At 38.8% G+C, this 9499-nt stretch overlaps 1 protein-coding gene across 1 annotated transcript in view; it reads left to right on the top strand.

The window, feature by feature from the left end:
* Positions 1-9499, top strand: part of LOC106518945 (uncharacterized) — a gene marked incomplete at its 5' end in the record, with an annotated part of 16100 nt that overhangs the window by 1373 nt on the left and 5228 nt on the right. The window contains 6 exon segments of the mRNA XM_014010395.1: positions 785-881; positions 988-1162; positions 1786-1931; positions 6149-6325; positions 6557-6673; positions 8489-8575. Coding sequence (XP_013865849.1) covers positions 785-881; positions 988-1162; positions 1786-1931; positions 6149-6325; positions 6557-6673; positions 8489-8575 — 799 coding nt within the window.

Here is a 9499-nt window from a genome sequence, read left to right on the forward strand (position 1 = left end):
TGTAGTTCAGCCTCTGACCACTAGTTGGCAGCAGTGAGCGCTCACTGCTGCCAACTAGTGGTCAGAGGCTGAACTACATAAAAATGAACAGCTGACAGGAAAGCTGACATTTTAAACCTTAATAAAAAATCGATACAGGGCTTTAGAATATCGATACAGTATCGGGAAATGAAATATCGCGATATTTCAGTGTATCGATATTTTCTTACACCCCTACTAAATAAGTTGTGTTTTTGTCTTATTTTGTAGAACTACTACATAAATAGGCCTGGCATTCGTTGAAGGAAATGCACATCACCCGCTGCCTTTCATGATCCATGAAAGAGTGTTCTAGTTGTTTTGGTCAAACTTTGAAAATAACGTCAGACAGTTTTAGTGACGTCACGCTCATCGTACGTTTGGGATGAACACGTCGCTCAACATCTGTCAAACTGACTGAGTTCACACACGGTGCATTATCACCCTTCAGCAGTGGGTTATTTATTTTAGTCTGGTCTCAAGAATCTGTCTCACATAGTAAACCAAATACTCAAATAAAATTAACAAATGCACCATAAATCTTTTAGTAATACGCAACGATGACTCTCCTGTGTAACATCACCAGCATGGGGTGAGTGTGGCTCAGCTGTGAGCGATGACCTCATCCAGTTAGATGTGTTGTTGTTTATTTCCAGACCCCATCCAGCTCTGTTTTAAAACGCCTCTAACCCAAACCTAAACGCCTTTATTAGTAACCAAAAATGATTCGTAGCTTTCATTTACATGACGTTTTCCTATGTTTCAGTGCTTTGTTGGGCAACCAACAGCATCAGAATCCAGACCTTCTGTCTCCAAACCTGAGGCCGAGACACCAGGATCTTATCCCCACACCATGTGGACCAGTGAGACTCTTCTTTTGGTTTTAATCCCAAACAAAGTGCAACCCGACATTTGAACCGCCGGGTCGTTTTGCGTCCCTTTTATCCCCTCTGTCTCCTCCACCTGCAGATCAAGGCCTGGTCGGAGCTGTCGACACTGGTGAAGTTCTACTTCTGCTTCACCATCGCCTCTCTGCTGGCGCTGCTCGGCCTCACCTCATACAGCATCTACAAGCAGCACATGAACACCGACGTGTCCGACGAGGACAACTTCACCGTGTCCATCATTCAGTTCGTCGGCATATGTGAGTACCGTGTTACCCAGGAGGGGGATTTTACGCCCGTTTTTTTTTTTTCTCAGCTGGGCGTGCCGGCGGCCAGAAACAGAAGTTTTTCCGCTGACATCACGTGATGAAAAACTGTGGAGAGCAATCTGTGAGCGTGCTCGCATGAATCGAGACTTGTGACCCGCCGGTAGCTCTGCTTCCTTATTTTGTGCTGCCGCTTTCAGGATGAGTCCACTATTTTGCAACCGACTGCATTTCAACTAAAAAAACAATGTTTGCACAGAGTGTTACACGAACACACTCTGGAAGATTTTTATTTTTTAATTTTTGCATTTTACGAGACTCATTACCAAAGCTTAGTGTGACCAAAGCTTGCTTATAAAATGTCAATCACCTGTCAGTCATCAAGTAACCTGAAACTGATGAGTTGTGTTCCTGTTTAAAGTGGCTGCATCAAATCAAAACACGCTCCTGTTGCTAAAACAGCCCTTTAGAGCAGAAATGACAGCATTTGATTTAAATATGATAAAATTTTGTTTAATATTTGGGAATATAAGTAGAAATATTGCTTTCATGTGTTGAGGGATGGAATAACAGAAAACTGGAATGACTCTGGTTGTGTGTGTTTTTGTTCCTCACAGTGTTCTGCATCTACTACATCACCCGCGGCGTGATGCAGGAGAACAGACAGGAGCTGGGGGCGTTCGTGTTCAGCGTGTTGGCCGTCATGATCCGATCCGTGGTCAACTTCTCTGTGGTGGGGTCAAAGGGCGAGCCGGATCTGTTGGTGAGTTGAATCTTTCTCTGCACGCTCAGACACGACCTGCAGGAAGAGAGAAAACCACACCAGTTCCACAAACATGAGGTGTCAAGCTGCAGAATTATTAGAAATTGTTGTTGTCCGCAGTTTCTGTAAATGCAACACGGAAACAAGAAAATAATCAGGATCATGTCTGAAGTTATAAAAACAAAATGTAAAAATTTAGAAGAGACAGAACAATTTTATAAACCTGTTTCACTTGTTTGGACTGCTGGCTCTTTGTTACAAGTAAAAAATGCTTTTAGCTAGCCTTTTATTGTCTTTACCTAGTGTTTTACTATATTTAGCTTTTAGATAACCTTTTACTACTTTGGCTTTTAGCTAGCTTTTTGATTCTTTAGCTAGTGTTTTGCTACATTTAGCTTTTAGCTTGCTTTTTGCAACCTTTAGCTAGTGATTTTCTACATTTAGCTTTCAGCTAGACTTTTACAACTTTTAGTTAATCTTATGCCACAAAAACTTTTAGCTAGCTTTTTGATTCTTTAGTAGTGTTTTGCTACATTTAGCTTTTAGCTAGCTTTTTGATTCTTTAGTAGTGTTTTGCTACATTTAGCTTTTAGCTAGCTTTTTGCAATCTTTAGCTAGTGTTTTGCTACATTTAGCTTTTAGCTAGCTTTTTGCAATCTTTAGCTAGTGTTTTGCTACATTTAGCTTTTAGCAAGCTTTTTGCAATCTTTAACTAATGTTTTGCAACATTTAGCTTTTAGCTAGCTTTTTGCAACCTTTAGCTAGTCTTTTGCTACATTTAGCTTTTAGCTTGCTTTTTGCAATCTTTAACTAGTGTTTTGCAACATTTAGCTTTTAGCTAGCTTTTTGCAACCTTTAGCTAGTCTTTTGCTACATTTAGCTTTTAGCTTGCGTTTTGCAACCTTTAGTGTTTTGCAACATTTAGCTTTTAGCTTGCGTTTTGCAACCTTTAGCTAGTGTTTTGCTACATTTAGCTTTTAGCTAGCTTTTTGCAACCTTTAGCTAGTGTTTTGCCACATTTAGCTTTTAGCTTGCTTTTTGCAACCTTTAACTAGTGTTTTGCTACATTTAGCTTTTAGCTTGCTTTTTCAACCTTTAGCTAGTGTTTTGCCACATTTAGCTTTTAGCTTGCTTTTTCAACCTTTAGCTAATGTTTTGCTACATTTAGCTTTCAGTTTGACTTTTACAACTTTTAGTTAATCTTATGCCACAAAAACTGTTAGCTTTTTTTCAACTTTGAACCTTTAGCGAGCACTTTGCAGCTTTTGTTTTTTCTAGAATTTTTTTAACTTTAGGCTTTAGTCAGCATTTTACTATTTTTGGTTTTAAGGCAACATTTTACAACTTTTAGTTGTAAAAATTTTTTTACCTTCTTCAGCAAATTTAAGTAAAGCCATTTAGCACTCAGCATTCACAATCAATTCCTCGAGTTTTTCATAATTCCTAACAAAATTATTGTTAAGAACAAATTTTTTTCAGATTCCAGTTTTCTCAGACTAAACATCTCTCTCTTCAGACAATATGAAGCTAAAAGAAGAAAAAACTTGATCGCTGTTGAGTTTCACAGTGATGAAATCAATTTAAGGAAACAAGTTTTATTTTTAGAAACAAAAATAATTTGAAATTTGATTGAAGCTGTAACAATATTGTGTTTTTAAACCGCCGTTAAACTTTCAGCTTCCTTCCTGCTCTGTCACATTTTCACCACTAGATGTCACTGTTGTCGTTTCAATCAGCCTGATGGTCAGATCATCTTCTTATCTTAAAGCTGATGATCGTTGTGTTTTTCTGAATAAGAAGCTGCAGATGATAAATACTCCATCCGTCCATCCGTTAGCCAGGTCATTAAAGTTAAAGTTCAATAGGGGACTAAAATTGCAAGATTTGTTTACATTTTCAGAACCCTGTGAACAACCTGCTCATAAGCCAAATAATGGCATAAACATAGAAAGTGACACAACACTAAACACATCAACAATTTAATCAAATGTGACCGCAAAGATGTGCAAATAAAAAAGGAAAAAAGATATGACCTGTACCTGCTGCCTTTAAGAACACAAATAATGCAGTAGTCAAGTAATATCTGAAAATAAATAATAAACAAAAATGTCTAAATACGTCTAAATACATCTTTAAATATTCATGTCAGTTTTTTGTTTTTGAACTAAGACGATCAATCATCTCTCTAAACAACAAAATATTATCAGTTGTAGATTTATTTCGGACCAAAGTAGAAACAATAATAAAATAAAATGTATTTTGGAGTGTGAAGGAGAGAACATCTGTGAAGACCCAGTCCAGATACCTGCTTTCTTCCTGCTATTCTCGAAGTCAATGAGATGTCATCCAGTCATGTGGTTTTAACCTCCATGTTTGTGTGGGGGTTAAGTACTCTGAGTCAAAAGCAGACAAAAATAAAAAACTATAAGAAACTATACACCAGTTTTAAAAGACTGTTCCACTTCGAGAGTAATGGTTATGATTTCTCCTTACGTGAGATACGTCTGCATTATGATCCCTGCTCCTGGGTCTTGTCTAAAGTCTCCTCCCTGACGTTGCTCTTTGTACTGCGGCATTAAAGGTTCATATTAAACACGTGGAAAGAAAACCAGCACAGCTTCTGCACAGAATTTAAATACCATTGGGTTTGTCTGTAGCAGGGGTCTGCAACCTTTACGATCTAAAGAGCCATTTCTGCTACTTGACGCACTAATAAAATGTGTCCAGAGCTGCAAAACAAGCTGCAACTGTGATTTTCAACTGGTGGTCCGTGGGCCTTTTCAGCGCCTTTTCTGGAACCTTTATGGCCAGTGGAGGTGACATTATAAAACTAAAAAATATATTGTGAATTTTATTATTTATTATTATTTTTACACACCAGGTCAAATGAATGTAAACAAGAAAAATACTATAAATAATTTATAACGAATTTCATAAAAACGAAAACAGCTGAACTGTTCAGGCATATATATTTTTCTAATTCTTGTTATTATGTAGTCTTCATATTTTTTTAAAGGTAATTCTGATGGATTTGAGAGAAAGTTCATAGAAAGAAGTTGCGTTATTGAAGTGCATAGCATGCTAGCATGAGCTAATCAACACATTTAACTTTTTGTATTATTATTGATAACATGCATACAAATTGATTTCTGTTGTGGGTATAAAAAAACAAACAAACAAAATATTCTGTTATGTTTGGCCACACTTTCAAAGAGCCAATGCTGAGGGACCAAAGAGCCACATGTGGCCCCAGAGTCACAGGTTGCAGACCCCTGGTCTATAGCATTAACTAACTAGAAAGGGATGTAACGGGTAACAACTAATCTTGTTGACTAGCTAAACGTTAATGTAACTCGTTTAGCTAACATTGTCTGTGGGTAAAACTGTGCGAAGCAGGACGTCTCCCCTCTGTCGAAACTGTTGTTATGGCACAGGTGCAGGAAGTGCGGGGAGACATGTCCCACACGTATCCTGCGTCCGTTACGTCCTCACTGCCCGGGGCCCTTTAGAGGCCGTGGGCCCCTGGGCAATCGCCCCGTCGCCCATACGGTTAATCCAGCTTAAACTTGACTCGATGTTAAAGTCATGTAGCAGTCGAGCACAAGTCAGTGGAATCAATTAAATGTCACCTGATAAATAATTTCCTGAATATGTTTGTTTGTTCGTGTCAGCGGGAAACTCGTGAGAATTTTCTGACGAAGCTGCAGACAGTTTGGGACGTGCAGTTTGTGACTTTTAACTAATGAGAGCTGCAGGAGACTCGACGTGCAAATTCCAGCTGCGAGGCTGCGTGACGATCAGCCCGTCCACCTGTTGGACTGAAAACTATGAAGAACCAGATGAACTTTTGAACATTTTGATGTTCGTGTTCTTTAAAGAGACACTACAAAGCTGTCGTCAGTGTGGTCTGCCAGCGAATGTCACTAGAGCGACATGCAATTTAGTCATGTTTATTTTATCTGTGTGCGTGCGTGTGTGTGTGTGTGTGTGTGTGTGTGTGTGTGTGTGTGTGTGTCTCGCACTAAAAATAACTATCCTTGTGAGGACATTTTGCCCTTGTGAGGACATTTCTCTGGATGTTCATGTTCTCTAAAGAGACACTACAAAGCTGTCATCAGTGTGGTCTGTCAGCGAATGTCACTAGAGCGACATGCAATTTAGTCATGTTTATTTTATCTGTGTGTGTGTGTCTGTGTGTGTCTGTGTGCGTGTTGCAGGCTCGCTTCGTGTGCATCATGCTTCTGGGCATGGTGCACGTGCTTTGCACCATGCTTCTGATCCGGAGCCCCAACATGATGGCGTTCCGTGTCGGCGGGGCCCTGGAGAGCCTCCAGGAGCAGTACTTCCTCCTCAACCTGTGCTTCTCCATGGTGACCTTTGACCTGCAGGCTCAGGTACACCTGCTCCTCTCTTCAACGCAGACACGATCAGCAGAACTCTGACTTCACTGAGGCGGTGCCGACTGTGAGGCGTGGGTGATTTGTCTGGTTGTTCGTCACCGGCTTCAGGACATCCAGATTAGAAACGTTGCAGATGATCATCAGAGATCAAGTGTTTCTGGAACCTTTTCTTTCCTTCTGTGCTGAGTCATCGTGTGTGTGTGTGTGTGTGTGTGTCCTTTCCAGCTGTGTCTCTGCATCCTGATGACGACGACTGACCCGTCCATGTCGGCTGCCAACACCATAATCCTGGCAGTGGGTGTGGTCTGGGCCTGCCTGACCGCCGCCGTGGGGGCCGTCGCGGTGAGCGCCGCTCTTCCGTTGTTTGTTTTGAGAGATGAGAAACGGAGCAAAGATGGAAATGTCACAAACAGTCAGACACACGGGTTTAAACTATTAGCTGAAAGAAACTTTGATCTTTTTTCTGCTGATTCGGCATAATGTCTTTCCTTATACATTTCAACTTAATTCTTTTACACATATTCTGGTCTTTTAGTCATTTTATTAAAACATTCAGCTAAAACTGGAGATGGGTGATGATGCCATTTTTTAATATAAATTTTATACTGTTTTAATTTATTTATAAATATTTTCCCCATAAAAATACAGACAGACCTCTTCAGTTTCTTCAAAAACATTCTGCTCTTTGAAAACTGCTTCAACAAACTTTGTTTCTTTTAATTTCAGCTTATACCTAATGTTTTGATACTTTTAGTTAGCTTTTTACTACTAGTAACATTTGTCATTCTTTTGCTGATTTTAGTTAAATTTTAGCTATTTGTTAAACTTTAGTAGCTAGCCCTTTGCTACTTTTAGCCTCTAGATAACGTTTTGTTACTTATAGCTAACCTTTTGATGGTTTTAGCAAGTGTTTTGCTTCTTTTAGCTTTAATATACCATTTAGTTAATTTTAGCTAACATTTTGCTACTTTTAGCAAACCTTTTGCTGCTTTAATGACCTTTTAAGGCTCTTAACAGAAAGCATTTAGATAACATTTTGTTTTTAGCAAAGCCTTTGCTACATTAAGTTTGTGTTTTGCCACTTTTAGCTTTTAGCTAGCCTTTAGTTGATTTCAGCTAACATTTTGCTTCTTTTAGCTAATATTTTCCTGCTTTAATGACCTGTAAGACCTCTAACAAAAAGCGTTAAGATAACATTTTGTTCCGTTTAGCTGAAATTTGCTGCTTTAAGCTTATCTTTTACCACTTTTAGCTAGCCTTTAATTGATTTCAGATTGGATTTTGTTTCTTTTAGCAAACTTTTGCTGCTTTAATGACCCGTAAGACCCCTAACAAAAGGCGTTTAGATAACATTTTCTCTTAGCTAACCTTTTGCTGCTTTAAGCTTATATTTTGCCACTTTTAGCTTTCAGCTAGCCCTTCCCACTGCATGCTGCATTTCCAGTTTATTGATGCTAACATTGACCCACTTCTGATTCAAACGGAGCTCCTCGGTTTAGCAGCAGGTTAAAATGTTTCAAACACTGGAGGAGAGGAACAGGTCGGGCTGCAGAGGGTCACAGAAACTCGCTGCAGGACCTGATCTGTTTTACGTGTCAGAATGTTAATGAGGCTCAACTCTTACATGCAGCAGTGGCTTTAAAGGGCCTGTGACATGCATATTCTTCACATACAAAAAGTCAGAAAACATATTTATATTTAAGAAAGTTGGAATAATACACATGATTTAACCCATTTTGTCCCATAACTGTTATATTTTCTTTTGAACTTGGCTCAGCCAAAGGGAAACAGGAAGTGACCTCAAAGGGGAACTCTTTAACAAAGAAAACTCTCTGGTCTTTGTCTATTGAAACAATATTATTTGAACTCTGACTCTTCATCTCTCTGATAGTGACTCAAAATAATCTTAAGAAACATCAGATTCTTCTCTACAGTTTGGGTTGTTAGCTGTTGTAGCAAAGCTCTCTTCTCATGCAGACATTCCCCTTTGACATCACTTCCTGTTACTTCACAGGCAAATATCTCAACAACTGTTCATCTCAGCGACGTAAAATTTCTTTTGCAATATTTTATCAACGTCTTTCTAAAAATGCTTTCATATGTATTACAAAAATTTGACGTCACAGGCACTTTAATGCACTTGTTTGTTTTTTTCAGGTTTTAAAGGAAGCCAAGGTGCTGGTGTGGGTCTTCATGGTGCAGAACATTCCCCAAGTGGCCTTCTTTTTTTATCTCATGTACACGGTGAGCAAACGTTGACGAATGTCTCCACGCAGCCGGCTGACCTCCAATAAAATCAGCTTCGCAGGTTTGAACGCACCCCCCGGGCCTCCCTGCAGGTTTATCTTTTAAAATTCTTCTTTCTGGAACAAACGGCTGTTCCTGTAGCGATTGTAAACCTTTCCAAACCGGTTTTACCCGCTCGAGTTCCTGACGAGAGAATCTCGAACATTTCTGGAACTGCGGGTTTTAGCGAAGCTTTGTCAAGCGGTTTTGAAGGTTCGAGTCAAACTCCGCCCAGGTTTTGATTCTAGACTTTGCATCAACACAAAACTGCAGCGTTGTTGGAGTTAAACACAAGCTACAGATTTAATGGTTGTGACTTTTTATTGGCAAGAAATAAAAAAAAGATTCTTTAGACTGCAACCGAGGAGTAAGGCTGCACAAGGAGATGTTTTATTATTATTAGAATAAAGTCATAATACAAGTAATATTATGACAATTTTTCTCATAATAATAAAAAAACCTTAGTCTGGCCCTAATACTCTGTTGTACTAAACCACTTTAAATCTGCAAAATGAAGCGTTACGGTCCAAATGATATTTAAGGACAATATTGTTAGATCAGGGCTATTCAACTAAATTGCTCCGGGGGCCACAGTTACTGCAGACCAACGGCACAGGTGCCGAACATCCAGCAATTAACGTCATTATGTAAATAAACCAAGTAATACAAAGATCTGTTACCTTTGAAATAGTTTGTTTTGCTGTATTTAATCATGGATACAACATACAGAACCCTATGTAATAAATGTAGTGATAGTAAAACAATATAAAAAAACAAAAATAACACAAATATTATTTTGACAACTCTGATTTGACAAAATTTTAAACCGATTTTATTTTTACTTTTATAGTTTTATCTTCAACTGCTTGTAGTTTTAACTGT

The sequence above is a fragment of the Austrofundulus limnaeus genome, unplaced genomic scaffold, assembly GCF_001266775.1.
Source record: "Austrofundulus limnaeus strain Quisiro unplaced genomic scaffold, Austrofundulus_limnaeus-1.0 Scaffold68, whole genome shotgun sequence".
Classification (NCBI taxonomy): Eukaryota; Metazoa; Chordata; class Actinopteri; order Cyprinodontiformes; family Rivulidae; genus Austrofundulus; species Austrofundulus limnaeus.